The 15,837-nt window shown below is 45.7% G+C and overlaps 1 protein-coding gene across 1 annotated transcript; it reads left to right on the forward strand.

Annotated features, from left to right (window-relative positions):
• The first annotated feature begins 7,086 nt into the window (after positions 1-7,086).
• LOC147700943 (adenosine receptor A2a-like) lies at positions 7,087-7,833 on the forward strand. Its single transcript, XM_086928554.1, has one exon. It carries the CDS (start codon positions 7,107-7,109, stop codon positions 7,821-7,823), a length of 717 nt encoding a protein of 238 aa, XP_086784680.1. The 5' UTR covers positions 7,087-7,106; the 3' UTR covers positions 7,824-7,833.
• The last annotated feature ends 8,004 nt before the right edge of the window (positions 7,834-15,837 follow it).

The following is a 15,837-nucleotide window of genomic DNA, read 5'->3' on the forward strand; positions in this document are numbered from 1 at the left end:
CTGGTATATGCGCCACAATCCTATCCCAGTCCAAATAATTAATTTGCATCTGTAAGTGCCTCTCATTCTATTTATTTTCAAATCAGAAAGAGGAGAAAACTCTCTCCTTCCTTCACATCCTCTGCATGCCTTCTCTCTCTGAATAGCCTACTCTAATGAATTTATGTTTGCCTTAATCCCAATCATTGAATCCCTGCAAATTTCCCACACCTCATTGCAAGGATAACAAACTCTCCTTAAAAAACGATACTCTTGCAACCTAACAATACCTAATCTTCTGTAGCACATGTATTATTACTGTCAACCGATGCTTGAATTCACGTCACTCCACTAAAGATCACACCTAACTCCTGGTAATTTAATCTCCCACACAAAAACAGAAGTGCATGTGTGGCATGGTTTCTTTAAGAGTGCAAGGCAAATCCCAACAATTAACAATTACCCAAACTGAATACATAAAATAAATCTACTAACACTGGGTTCCAGAACAGCATGCTGCCCTGCATAAGGTGCTACAATTCCTCTTCAGGGGCAGTAAATGCTATATAAAAGCAATTTCAAAACAATAATATACCCTCCTGGCTCATACTAATAATAATTCCATAACACATGATTATAAATCATGCAGGTTGCATACTTTTCCCTTGTACTGATTGACACTCTCACACTCACATAAGACAAAACTGCTTCTGGTCATGCCCATCGTCCATTACTGTTCCAGTCCACAGCAATAAGACACCCATCAATAACCCACCAATAACTGAAGAGATCTGCCACATTCCGACAGAGGACTTTAATTTAATCTATCACTCCTGGTCCCAACAGACAAATGCTAGGACCGTTTCTTGACACCTCACAATAACAATCAGATATGGGATGAGAGTAACAAAGTCTATCCCAGAAAATCTCTGATGTGTTCCTTCAGCATATGGCTGCTCAAAACCTTAAACTCTGAATAATATATTTTAGAATAAAACTCAGTGCAGTAAGCAGCTAAGTGAGATATGAAAGCACGAAATACCACAATGGGACTTGCATAGCTGCTCAGGCTGCTAGGATATGAACAACCATAAACTATGCGCATGTCTCGCACACTTCGTCATCCTTCACATTGCTAAGCACTGTGCTCCTAACACGATAGCCCCACCTCATTGGTCATCACTCATGACATGGAAACACTTCCCAAATAGGATCAAAACAAAGACAACAACCTTCCAACCACACACCCTACATGGTGTAGCATGCTACTCATGAAGGTAATCGCTTCAGCACTCCACATAGAGGTAGTTAACTCTATAAAAATATTGCTATACAAAGCAATGCTGCTTGCCCACATTCTAGGTGTAGTGAGTGTGTGAAGCTGGGAATCGAGGGGCGGTGGACTTGTGGGGTACTGTGGCAACTAATGTCTTGCACACATGCTGTTGGGTATTAATAGCAGCTAACAAGTAGCAGGGACGCTGAATGATCTCCAGTGGGAGGCTGTGGTGATCTACAAAAGCGGAAACTTGTTTGTGTGTCCCGTGTCTGGATGTATGACGTTACAACGCATACTTTCACAACGCATACCATTACAACGCAACTTTTACAACGCAGGATCCATTACAACGAATGCCTTTACAATGCATGACATCACATAGCACATGCTATTACAACGCAAGCCATTACAACGTAAGTATAGGTAAGTATATTATTATTTTTTTAAATATAATAAATACATATTTACTTAATTAATATTAAAATTACTTACATTAATTTATTTACATTTTTAAAGTACTATTTTTAAAACTAAACCCTTAAAATACCCCTGTACCCCAAAACCCAAACCTAGCCCTAAACCCTAAAAATACCCCTGTATCCCATAACCCACACCTAGCCCTGAACCCTAAAAATACCCCTGTATCCCATAACCCAAACCTAGCTCTGAACCCCAAAAATACCCCTGTACCCAATAACCCACACCTAGCCATGAATGCTAAAAATACCCCTATACCCCATAACCCAAACCAAGCCCTGAACCCTAAAATTACCCCTGTACCCCATAACCCAAACCTTGCCCTGAACCCTAAAAATACCCCTGTATCCCATAACCCAAACCTAGCCCTGAACCCTAAAAATACCCCTGTACCTCATAACCCAAACCTAGCCCTGAACCCTAAAAATACCCCTGTACCCAAAAACCCAAACCTAGCCCAGAACCCTAAAAACACCCCTGTATCCCATAACCCAAACCTAGCCCTGAACCCTAAAAATACCCATGTACCCCAAAACCCAAACCTAGCCCTGAACCCTAAAAATACCCCTGTACCCCATAACCCAAACCTAGCCCTGAACCCTACAAATACCCCTGTACCCCATAACCCAAACCTAGCCCTGAACCCTAAAAATACCCCTGTACCCCATAACCCAAACCTAGCCCTGAACCCTAAAAATACCCCTGTATCCCATAACCCAAACCTAGCCCTGAACCCTAAAAATACCCATGTACCCCAAAACCCAAACCAAGCCCTGAACCCTAAAATACCCCTGTATCCCATAACCCAAACCTAGCCATGAACCCTAAAAATACCCCTGCACCCCATAACCCAAACCTAGCCCTGAACCCTAAAAATACCCAAACACCCCAAAACATATACCTTAGTACCCCAAAACATATACTCATATAGTCATACTTATTTTTAAAAATTACTTAAATTAATATATTTAATTTATTTTTTTAAAATACATAAACTAATATATTTATTTATTTTTAATATTAATCAAATTAAATAAATAATGTATAATTTATTTTTAAAAATACATAAATTAATATATTGATTTATTTTTAATATTAATTAAATTAATTAAATAATGTTATGAATTAAATAAAAGATAAAATAAAATTATATACTTACCTATACTTACGTTATAATGGCATGCGTTGTAATAGCATCTGCTATGTAATGCCATGCGTTGTAAAGGCATGCGTTGTAATGGATCCTGCGTTGTAAAAGTTGCGTTGTAATGGTAGTGCGTTGTAAAAGTTGCGTTGTAATGGCTGTTTCCCCGTGTCTAGAATGATTATAATGTCAAAGCTGCAAGTTGTAGATGCCAAAGTTCTGTTTGCTGGCCCAAGCGATCGGACTTGATAAGGGTATCGCTGTGTGTGTCGGTGACTCCTGATGGTAATGACCCTCTGTGTCTTTCCAAGTCCATGCCTCTGAGTGCCTCTGACTATCATGTGTCTTCTGTGCTAATGTTATCCAGTACTCTGTGCTTTGAGGATTTCTCTAGGACTCCCAATGCCTACGATGCCTTTCTCACTCCCATTGTCCTTGACTCCCTGTGTCTCTCAATCACAGTGACTCTCTGTGTCTCTTTCACTGTATTTCTACCTTATCATGTCTTTGTTTCTTCATGTCTTGCTATGTCCTTGTCTCCATTTGACTTCAACCTCCAGGTTTTCCAGAACCTCCTGGTATCCGTGTTTCCCTGATGCAATGTCTTTCTGTGCATGCTGCCTCCCCGTGTCCATCATGCCTCACATTGTGTGCATCTTTTCAGTGTCTCCCTGTGATTATTGCTCTCACTGACTTTATCTGTCTCCGAGAGTCTTTGTGTCCCTGTGAATGTGAGTATTTAGGTTTATTTGGGCAGGTATAAAGTACACCTCTAGCAATGCCTTCTTGTGTCGAGGTCTCACTGTGTCTATGTCTCCCACTGTTGGTGGCTCTCCATTTCCTTCCATGTCTCTGTCTCCTGGTCTTATGTTTCTCATGTATCACAGTCTCTCACTGTGCTTGTTTCCCAGTGTCTCCCAGCACTTCTCCATGGGCCTAATCTACTATTCCTGTTTGCTAACCAAGGGTGTGAGTTTGCATGCCAACTGGCTTGTGACTGGGAATGCAGTTTGCGATGTGAGCTACACCCCAGCAGGCTGCATCGCAAACTGTCCTGTCAGGGGGTTCGCAAAAGGACATGTCTAATGAACATTAATTAGGCAGTTTAAGACCCCTGAGATTCATCAGCTGAGAATGGGGAACTGGGATTTAAAGTCATTGGCCAACTCCAACTGCAAATCTTAATGTCTCTGGAAATATAAGGGTATGGTACAATATCTCAACAGCTGTGGAATCAGCGTGACTGGGCCCGGCCAACCGCACATTACCCCAATGCCAGATATGAAGAGGAAACTTCGGGGTGAAGGGAAAGGGCGGGGGGGGGGGCTCATGGGAAGATACGGGCTCACCCAAGGTTCTTTCTTTAGAAGAAAGAGCTGGTACCAGACAGGCTTGGCTTTTTGGCGGTGTGTTTCTTGAGTGTGACGTTGATGTCCTGGGAGAATAAAAGGGATTCGACATTCGGTGAAAGTTGTGGTTCCAAGCCGTCAAGATTCATGTAATTGAGCCGGGTTTGTACCGTTTTTTGTTTGTTGTTCCTGGCAAATAACAGGATCTCTGTCTTGGTTGTATTCAGCCTCAGGTTGGTTGTCCAGGTCTGAATGACGAGCAGTGGTTCAAGCATTAGATGTTTGAAGCAGAGGAGACTTTCAAGCAGTGGCGGCTCCTCTGCTAAGGGGGAGGAGTGTTGCCCCACTGCCTTAAAGCAGGAAAAAAAAGGAAAAAATAAAATGATAATAATGTAATGTTATTATAATTTAATTTTGTCCTCCTGCTGCAGTAGCTTGCGTGAGGGGGTGGGGCTGCAGAGCAGGGGAGGAGTGGTAGAACCCTCATAAGTGTGCACTGACTGTTTGGTCAGCCCTCTCGGGCCGGCCAAAACAGTCATGCGCACTTTCCCTGTTGTACATGCAGACTGCGTTACAGTCTGCATGGAGAACATGACCACCCCTACAGCCCCTGGCTGAGCGCCGTGTCATGGCACTCAGACCAATTACAGCGGTGCATTGCAGCATTGTGATTGGTCAGGGGAGCCCGTGTGCCGGGTGCTTCCTGTTTCTGGAAGACATAGGAAGGTGAGTGTTTTCTTTTTTAAATTGAGATTCGTGTGCCCTTCTACCCCTGCACCCACCTATCTCCCACATGCCCATCTCACCACCCGCGAGCCATGCCAGCCGCCACTGCTTTCAAATAAAGCTGTGTATCCCAATCATATTAAAGAATCGTGATGCTGTAACGTGTGAGTAGAACACCATGCGGCTCCATGTAAAAGCTGAAGATGACAGGGGATGTTACAGAACCTTAGGGGACTCCAGAGGTGATAGAAGTATTTTGGGACCTGGAAGTGCCCAGGTGAACAAACTGGAGAAACTGGTCTGCCTTGAGAGCTACTTAGAAGATGCCTTGAGTGATAGAAGAATTTACAATGGTAAGTACGGGTGAAAGAGTGTCCCCAGAGAGAGATCTTATGAAGGATGATGGTAAGACATCAACTTAATAAGAAGCAGCTTTGAGGACGTTGCGTATATTATCAAGATCTAGAAGAGATAGGTCTTTGAAGGATGACCATTGCGAGATTCTATGGGAAGGGGTGGAAATAAGAGATGAGGTAGGCTTGGTGTTGTTGGTATGCGGTTAAATCTCTGTATTTTTCCATTGAAGAAGAGGATGATGACAATGCACTTTTCTATGAAGTGAGGAATTGGTGGGTTTGGCAAGCAGTTCATGCAGAGCTTGATGTCTTGAACACAATCTGCTTTTGTTGGTTGCTTCATTGATGGTGTTGGTATAGTACTTTGCTTTGACTGATGTGATGAGTTGTCTGCATGTTGCACAGAGAGACTTCAGTAACATGAGGTCATCAGGAGATCTGTGAAAAAAATGAATGTGCATTAAAACGCAGGTTCATTTAAGTCAGAATAGGAGATTTTTCTAACACAGTATTCGGTACAGACATTTTATACACAGTCTTTGCAGGTGCCAGCCACAGGAGGAAGGACATCTTCCAGAAGCCTTGTTCTGGTCCCAGCCTTGAGGAATCCTTCAATAAAAAGGGTCCTGTTTCAGTATACTAGCGGGATTTGGCCTGTATTTACCCTTCAATTTAGGCACAGGTAGGAAGCCAGAGCCAACCTTAAAGCAAGCAAGCTTCGAAATGTACCCAGTCAGGACAGTGAGCATCTTTCCAGGCTCTTGCACATCAGAAGAAGTAGCTGATACCACCTGGTCAAGCTTTGGTATCTTACCTTTGAACAATGCCAGTTAGACAATATCAATCACAAGATAGCAAGAGAGAGGGAAACTCAGGTACTGTGAACTGCAGAAACCTGCTTGTCACCTTCCAAACACTATAGAAGTCCTGTCCCTCATTTATGAAAAGTGTTGCCTGGCTGCGGTAAAACAGCGGTGCAACACTTTTCACTGCAACCTCCCTGCCACACCATGGAAGCACCATATTTACTGTATGGTGCTCCATGTTGCAAGGAATGACAGATGTGTCAGGAATCCTGACCTATCTGCTGCCGCAAAACTCACACATTGCTGGATTTGTGTTGTAAGCATTACTCAACTCCAGCAAAGCATGGGGGATGCCTATACACATTGCACTGTGCCACCCTTATGCCTGCTATGAGGCAGGCGCAAGGTTTTGACATAGTGGCGTCCTAGAAGTGGCGCAGTGAAATCTGATAGATTTCACTGCATGACTTCTATGAGGCTTTTTTGTGGGGAAACGCCCACCCTGCATACATTATACCTGACCAACCACCAGTGGTACACTAAGAAATCTCATGACATGCTGGTGAAGGTTACTAAAATAATGGTGCTTCTTGAATGGGATCAAAGGGTTTCAGGGTGTTTTTCGTTCATCTGTAAATTAAATCATGGGGGTGAAAATGTGAGACTCTTTGACTGACAAGTCCACTATTGAGAAAAATAGAGCAGTGGCACAAAATGTAGAAGAGATGCCGGGTAGTGCAGCCCCTCTAGACATGTCATGACCTTTGTGTATGCTAGTGGGTGCTAGTGCATCTAGGTACGTCAGACCCTGTATCTGACACTGCAGACAGGGGAAGCAAAGCACCCTGATTGCCAGTGAATTGTCTGGGCACCATAAGCTTAGCACTCCAGCAGTCTATGTCTTTGCTAATAGTGTGGTGCATAGTTGTAGAGAGTTCTAATGACTGCCTTTCTTCCTTCAGTTACACCATCTATGTGAAGAAGAGGCGGATGCTGCTGGTGGTGGTATTCTGTTGGCTTCTTTCCTGTCTCATCGGATTCTCACCTATGATGGGCTGGAACAGCTTCCAGCAATACGTCTCAAGTACCAACCGGACAATTTACAGCACCCTTAGCAACCCCTCCGAGAGATCCATCATTGGAAATAACCTCCCTTATGGCGGCTTCTTGTCCATGGTCTATTTCAGTAACCGGAGAAGCTTCAACTACAGCGAGGTGCATGGTTCGCACATGGGCGCCTGCTCTTTCACAGCCGTCTTCAGCCCAGAGTACCAGGTCTACTTTGTCTTCTTTGCCTGCACCTTGGTGCCTCTGCTCATCATGCTGGGCCTATACGCTGACATCTTCCGGGTTATTCACGGGCACTACATGTCACAATCTGCCAGAGCCACCAAACGGGGGGAGGCAAACATGGCGTCCACGCTGTTCATGCTGATGGGCATCTTCTGCGCCTGTTGGATCCCGCTCAATGTTCTGAACAGCGTTCGTCTGCTATGCGACAGCTGCGCCATCCCAGAGGACCTGAACCGCCTGGCTGTGCTCTTGTCTCACATGAACTCATTGGCCAACCCTCTGGTGTACGCCATGAGGAGAAAGAACTTTGGCCATGCGCTCAGGTCGGTCTTTTTTCGCTATGTTTTGTTTGGGTCTAAGCTGAAGGCCTGCTGCGCCAGGTCAAAAGTCTACCCGGAACACAACTTTTCATAGATGCAATGTTACTGAGATTGAGAAGGCCATAAAGTTCACCTGTTCATCAAAATGTAAATATTTCATGTTGTTTGTTTCCTCACATCCTCTCGCTCCGTTAACTTTTGCATTCAGGGAAGCACTTTTAAGTCCACTCTACTAAACGCCATCCCTCTCAGCCTCTATGGCTTGTGTTCCTATACACCCCGCAAGACCACCCTCTCACTTCCTATGCCAGCCACCCTGTATGTGGGACCGCTCTCTCAACTTCTATGCCCACCTCCCTGTATGCAGGGACCACCCTCTAACTTCCTCTGCCTGCCTTCCTGTATGTGGGACCACCCTCTCACTTCCTCTGCCTGCCTTCCTGTATGTGGGACCACCCTCTCACTTCCTATGCCTGCCTCACTGTATGCAGGACCACCCTCTCACTTCCTCTGCCTGCCTTCCTGTATGTGGGACCACCCTCTCACTTCCTATGCCTGCCTCACTGATTGCGGGACCACCCTCTCACTTCCTATGCCTGCCTTCCTGTATGTGGGACCACCCTCTCACTTCCTATGCCCACCTCCCTGTATGCAGGATCACCCTCTTACTTCCTAAGCCCGCCTCCTTATATGCAGGACCACCCTATTACTTCCTATGCCCGCCTCCCTGTAAAGGGACCACCCTCTCGCTTCCTATGCCCACTTCCCTGTAAAGGGACCACCCTTTCACTTCCCATGCCCGCTGCGCTGTATGCGGGACCACCCTCTCACTTCCTATGCCCTACTCCCTGTAAAGGGACCACCCTCTCACTTCCTCTGCCTGCCTCACTATATGCAGGACCACCCTCTCACTTCCTCTGCCTGCCTTCCTGTATGTGGGACCACCCTCTCATTTCCTATGCCTGCCTTCCTGTATCTGGGACCACCCTCTCACTTCCTATGCCCGCTTACCTGTATGCGGGACCACCCTCTCACTTCCTATGCCCGCCTCCCTGTAAAGGGACCACCCTCTTGCTTCCTATGCCTGCCTCCCTGTATGCAGGACCACCCTCTCGCTTCCTATGCCCGCTTCCCTGTATGCGGGACCACCCTCTCACTTCCTATGCCTGCCTCCCTGTATGCAGGACCACCCTCTCGCTTCCTATTTAATTTTAATTTAATTTAATTACAGATTTGTACCGCGCTGGGAATCGACTCCCGAAGGAGTATCTCCGCGCCTCTGGCGTCATCTTTGAACAGAGCAGGTCCTGCAAAGTATGGATATTACAATATTACAATGAGGTATAAAACTAATATTGGAAGAAAAAAGTTTTTAGTTTCTTCCTAAAAGGAAGATGATCCCTACATTGTCTGATCTCTCTGGGGAGAATGTTCCACAGCCTCGGGCCAGCCACTGACAAGGCCCTACCCCCTTGCCTTGCCTTCTTAATCCTAGGAACACATAGGAGTTCTTGATCTCCTGATCTAAGAGATCGGGAGGGAACGTAGGCATTAAATATTTTTGTCAGGTATTCAGGGCCTTTCCCTGTAAGGCACTTATGGATGACACAACATGTCTTAAACAGTACTCTCTGTTTCACTGAGAGCCAGTGAAGCTTAGTTAACAGAGGTTTAGATGGAGTACGTGCAGGGACATTAAGGACAAGGCGTGCAGCAGTGTTTTGTACAACCTGCAATCTGGAGATGACCCCCTCGTTGGCAGCTAACAGCAATCCATTGCAGTAATCAAGCCTGCTCAGCACAAGCGCCTGTACCAAGGTTTTTCTAGTGGTGTCAGGGAGCAGGGGGAACACTCTACGGAGAAGCCCAATGACATGGAAACAGGAGCCAACCACTTGGTTTCCATGTTGTTTCAATGAAAGCTCCTGATCCAGTTTTACTCCAAGATTTTTCACACATTGTTTGGGTTCAGGGACTGGGCCTAGATCTTGCGGCCACCAGTCAGGAGTCCACAGGCATTTGGCTTCCCCAAAGAGCATCACCTCCGTTTTGGAAACGTTGCATTGTAAATAGTTTGAGGCCATCCAATGGGCCACTTCTTTCATACCCCGGGCAAAGGAGTTTTGCACTTCAGATGTCAGAGTTTTAAACGGAAAGAGGAGTTGAGTATCGTCGGCATACGATACTGGGATAAAGCCGTGAGATCTCATGATGTTCGCCAGGGGGGCCACATAGATATTAAATAAAGTGGGGCTCAAACATGAGCCCTGTGGCACCCCCTTGGAGATCTCCAGCTCCTCTGACCGATACGTCCCCATGGTGACACTTTGGGTACGGTTAGTGAGAAAGCTCCTTAACCAGGACAGCACTCTGCCTCCCAGACCGATGTCAATTAGTCTGGAGGTCATGATGTCATGAGACACCGTGTCAAACGCCGCTGACAAATCTAAAAGCACCAGGATAGCGGAAAAGCCCGCATCCTGGAGCATGCGAAGATTGTCAACGACGGACAACAGGGCAGTCTCAGTGCTGTGCCTAGGTCTAAACCCAGACTGGGAGGGATCCAACCCCCCTGCACTCTCAATGAAATTTGATAAGTGCCGATTGACAAACTTCTCCGTCAGTTTTCCAAAATATGGAAGGAGTGAAATAGGTCTTAAGTTTGTCAATTCAGTCCAGGGGATGGTGTTATTTTTCCTGAGGGGTTTTACCAGTGCCCGTTTCCAATCTAAGGGGACTTCCCCTGTACTCAGGGACAAGTTGATCACCTGCTGGATTCCTGTGGCCAAAACATCAGCCACGGATGGCATAATGCGTGCCGGGATGATGTCAGAGGGGCACCCGCTCTTTGTCTGGTTGATCAGAGTAATTACCTCCTCTGTTGTTATAGGAGGGAATTCTGTCATCTTATTAGGGTGGATAATATCCATTTGTACTCCCGTGGCTAGGTGGGCCATGTTGTCCACTATGTTCTTATCTTTGGTAGCTATTATTTTATCATATATACCCTTGATCTTGTTATCAAAAAATTGGGATATATTGTCACAGAGTTCCTTGGAAGCTATCTCAATGGTCTCACAGGCGGCAGGTTTAGTGAAGGTTTGTAGAACTTGATACAAAATCCTTGCATTATTTCCTGCTGCTGATAGTTGTGCTGCTATGTGTTGTTTTCGTGCAGCGCGGATGGCTTTGTAGTAGATATTTTGAGAGGTGTTATAATTCACCCTATCCTCTGCCTTGTGAGTTCCCCTCCAGAGTTTTTCTAATTTTCTGGTAGTTAATTTTAATAATCTTAGGTCCTCCGTGAACCATACTTCTTGTTTAGAGGCAGGTCGAGATTTAAAAGTTCTCAAAGGTATAACCTCCTCTATGGCCACTGTCACTGCTTCCTCAAAGTTACATAACGCAGTGGTTACGTTGGCTGTACATTTGCCGCAACTGGGTTCTATGTATTTCCCCCTAAAACCATCTGATGCCCGCTTCCCTGTATGCGGGACCACCCTATCACTTCCTATGCCTGCCTCCCTGTATGCTCTGCAGGGATCCTCCTTTCATACCTTTGTCAGACTTGTGCTGCAACACAATATGCATCAAGCTTCCTCCTACTGTGGGACTTTCCTCTGAATGCCTTTGCCTGTATGGTCTGCATGGCCTTTGTCAGTGTGAGCTCTACCAGTGGTCCCTCTCGTTACCAGACATGCTTGACTTGCATTAATGAAACCTCTACAAGGAGCTCCCTCTGGTCCTTGAGCCTGTAGGACTTGTGTTCTGAAAGGACCTCTCTCATACCCCCTCCTCTTGCGCACAATCAGAGACATTTTCACCCCTTGTGCTATCATGTTTAATGTCACTGTCCCCTCAGTAGAGACCTCCATTCATGAACTGTGCCACTATAAGGACTGCAAGGAGCTGCCTCTGGTCCTTGAGCCTGTAGGACTTGCGTCCTGAAAGGACCTCTCTCATACCCCTTCCTCGTGTTCACAATCAGGGACATGTTCACCCCTGGTGCTTTCATGCTTAATGTCACTGTTCACCCAGCAAGGACCTCCCTTTCAGCCCCTGTCCATTCATGAACTGTGCCACTATAAGGACAACAAGGAGCTCCCTCTGGTCCTTTTGCCTGTTGGAATTGTGTACTGAGAGGACTTCTCTCACACCCCCTCCTCGTGCGCACAATCAGAGACATTTTCACCTCTTGTGCCTTCATGCTTAATGTCACTGTACCCTCAGTAGAGACCTCCATTCATGAACTGTGCCACTATAAGGACTGCGAGGAGCTGCCTCTGGTCCTTGAGCCTGTAGGACTTGTGTTCTGCAGGGACCTCTCTCACACCCCCTCCCCGTGTTCACAATCAGGGACATGTTCACCCCTGGTGCTTTCATGCTTAATGTCACTGTCCACCCAGCAGGGACCTCCCTCTCAACCCCTGTCCATTCATGAACTGTGCCACTATAAGGACAACAAGGAGTTCTCTCTAGTCCTTGTGCATGTAGGGCTTGTGTTCTGCAAGGACCTCTTTCACACACCCTCTGCATGTGTACAGTCTGGGGCATCTCTCCACTCTGGTGCCTTCACGCCTAGGTCACTGCACCTTCAGCAGGCACTTTCCTCTTGACCCCGGTTTGCTTAGGATCATTATCAGGGAATGCTCTACCAGGAGCTCCTGGAGCCCCTCAAACTGTTGTGACCTGTCTACAAGCCAGTAGGGAACTCTGCAAGAAGCTCCTTGACACCTTTGTGCCCAAAGAACATGTGTTACTTAAATTCACAGTGAACACCCACTGGTCCATGTGTCTGTATGACGTCTGTAACCTCTCACACCCTTTGCACAGCTGTGACTTGTGTTATTTTATGATCTGCAGTGCTGTGACCTCCTCATCGCCCTGCCTCCATGACCTGTGTTATTTAAAGCTCTGGTGAGCTGCCTCTGGCCCCCGTGCCTGTACGATATCTGGTATCTCTTACACTCTCTGTACAGTTGTGACTTGTGTTATTTAAAGCTCCCTCAGGCCCCTGTGCATCTATGCCTTCTGTAACCTCCTACACCCTCTGCACATTTGTGACTTGTGTTATTTAAAGCTCCCTCTGGCCCTGTGCATGTATGACTTCTGTAACCACTTATGCTCACTACACAGTTGTGACTTCTGTTATTTGAAGCTCCCTCTGTCCCCGTGCATGTATGACTTCTGTAACCACTTATGCTCACTACACAGTTGTGACTTGTGTTATTTAAAGCTCCCTCTGGCTCCTGTGCCTGTTTAACGTCTGGTATCTCTTACACCCATTACACAGTTGTGACTTGTGTTATTTAAAGCTCCCTCTGGCCCCTGTGCATGTATGACTTCTATAACCACTTATGCCTACTGCATAGTTGTGACTTGTGTTATTTAAAGCTCCCTCTGGCCCCTGTGCATGTATGACTTCTATAACCACTTATGCCTACTGCACAGTTGTGACTTGTGTTATTTAAAGCTCCCCCTGGCCCCTGTGCATTTATGACTTCTGTAACCACTTATGCCCACTGCACAGTTGTGACTTGTGTTATTTAAAGCTCCCCCTGGCCCCTGTGCATTTATGACTTCTGTAACCACGTATGCCCTCTGCACAGTTGTGACTTGTGTTATTTAAAGCCCCCTCTTTCCCCTTGTATATATATGACTCCTGTAACGACTTATGCCCTCTGTACAGTTGTGCCTTGTGTTATTTGAAGCTCCCTCTGGCCCCTGTGCATGTTGTTATATTTCGTACCCTGATATAGGTCTAGGGAGCATCGTACACTTTCCCTACATCATCTGAAAGTCATTTCATATAAACGAGCCTTATAAGGACAGGCTGCCTTGTATTGACATAACAGCTTATAAGGACTGTAGCTTTTCATGGACCAAACATTTCACCTAGTACCATGCCAAAGGTGGGTTTTCCTAATCGATATTGCTAAGACGCCATCCTTAGCACATATGAATACAGGAGGTACACTTCACCTCTCCCATCGACGTACAAGGTTTAATCCCCAACGTCATCCTCATACTGAACAATGGGGAACATACACACATAGACTGTATAAATACAGCACCTCTTGCTATCAGTGAACAGGAGGGAACCGAGACTTCAAGGCCAACACACAGACCAGAGACGCTGCATCTCCGACATGCCATCGCTCCATCTGACAGTGGTCTGACAATCCCATGCCGGGTGTCCAACTCAATTCCAGGACGAGGTCCCACACATTCACTATTCAGGTATGGTGATTCAAATAAATCCTAGTGGGATTCTTGGCACTTAGACTTAGGGTCTTAGACTTAGGCTCTTTCGCACCTACTCACATGCTAGTTACACTTAGGAACATCTAGACAGGCATCTTAGGAGTACCACTTTATTTTATAAATGCATTTCATATTTTTGTATATGTTCATGACTATCGCAAAATGGTAGAACAATACTATTTCTATCTATTCACTGTACTGCTGGTTCTATATCTCTGCTACTGTGTTACAGATGTAGCAGTGCACTTATTTTACATGAGAAGAACTGTGGTACAATAAATTCTGATTGTAAACACTCAACTGTTTCTTCTGTGTACCTCTCTGAGAGCAAAACAAGCAAGCACGAGTGACTGGGTGAAAAGTAGTATATTGTTTCCATGAGTCTGAGGTTATTATGTTCTGAAGTTGCAAAACGAATCTCTCTGATATCAGGAGATTCTAGTAGCACTGCGAGCTAGCTAATGCAAAAACACAGGCTTACATATTCAGTGGGGTTGCACAGACTCAGTTTGCCACCAATCACACAGTATATGTTATCCGTAAACATCGTAGGTCATGCATGAAAGGGTACTATCGGAACTACACTACAATGTATGACTTCTGTAACCATTTACACCCTCTGCACAGTTGTGACGTGTTATTTAAAGCTCCCTCTGGCCCCTGTGCATGTATGACTTCTGTCACCTCTGACACCCTTTGTACAGCTGTGACTTGTGTTACTGCACGTTCTGCGGGGCTGGGGTCTTCTTCTGAGCCCCCTTACACCTAAAGGAGACACCTTACCAAAGCTTTGCACTAATCTTTCTGATGCAGCGCCTATATGACTGGACACAGCTCCCAGCCATACTGGAGGCCAGCTCCCACCCCTGCATCCTACCTCCAATGGCAGGGCCGTGGACGTATCCTGGGGGTTCGTTATATGAAATTTAGGAATGATGAATTTTAAGCAAATTCTAACTATTTGATTTAATATAAACTTTTTATGCAATCGGTGTAATCTTGTCATCGTACTGATTACTCCCCGGCTCTGAGCCTGGCTTGTCCTTTCAACAGTAGCCTTAAGGTGACCAGAGGGTCTCCAGGGGGACAGTGAATACCTGTCCTTGGTATAGAATCCTTTCACTGTCCCTGTGGAGACCTCTCGGATCCACAAGCTGCCCCGTCCGCGGCTGATAGAGGTGTTGATATCACCGCCCTTATATGGGGTATTAAGAAGGATCCTATGTCCAGGATAAGTTTATACTGTCTCCATGGAAACATTGGGTCCACCAGCTGCACCGCCCACAAATGACCACATCATTTTTTACTTTTTTTCCTGTAACCTCGATATATGAAAAACAAAAACGGAGGAGTTCAGACCCACGTGTGTTGGAATCATGTATTGATATGTTAAAATGAAAAGAAAATATATAAACTGGTGAAAGAAAAGTTCCTTTCCCTAAAAGAACCCATTGTCCCTATATACCGTTACTCACCCAGGCTCTGAGGGACACAGGTCATCCCATTGTACTTAATGGTCTAAACAAGGATTTAGGTTTATAATTGAGACTAGGCTTGAGGTAAGATTGGATTGCTGCTATTGTTTGTGTGAGGGCAGAGAACTGATTAGGTTTAGGGCTTAGGGTTTAGGGTTTAGGGCTTAGGGTTTAGGGTTTAGGGTTTAGGGTATAGGGCTTAGGGTTTAGGGTTTAGGTTTAGGGTTTTGGGTATAGGGCTTAGGGTTTAGTGCTTAGGGTTTAGCGTTGGGGTCTGGTGATTGTTGTACTGGTTACTGCTATGGTTTGGCTCAGAGTTAGGGGTGCACCTAGGTCGAGGTCTGGGATTTTCTTAATTCGTGTATCTTT

The sequence above is a fragment of the Lissotriton vulgaris genome, chromosome 7, assembly GCF_964263255.1.
Source record: "Lissotriton vulgaris chromosome 7, aLisVul1.2, whole genome shotgun sequence".
In the NCBI taxonomy this organism is placed as follows: Eukaryota; Metazoa; Chordata; class Amphibia; order Caudata; family Salamandridae; genus Lissotriton; species Lissotriton vulgaris.

Excerpts from the sequence above, each read along its gene's own strand:
- LOC147700943 (XM_086928554.1), top strand. The coding sequence starts at position 7,107 with ATGCTGCTGGTGGTGGTATTCTGTTGGCTTCTTTCCTGTCTCATCGGA.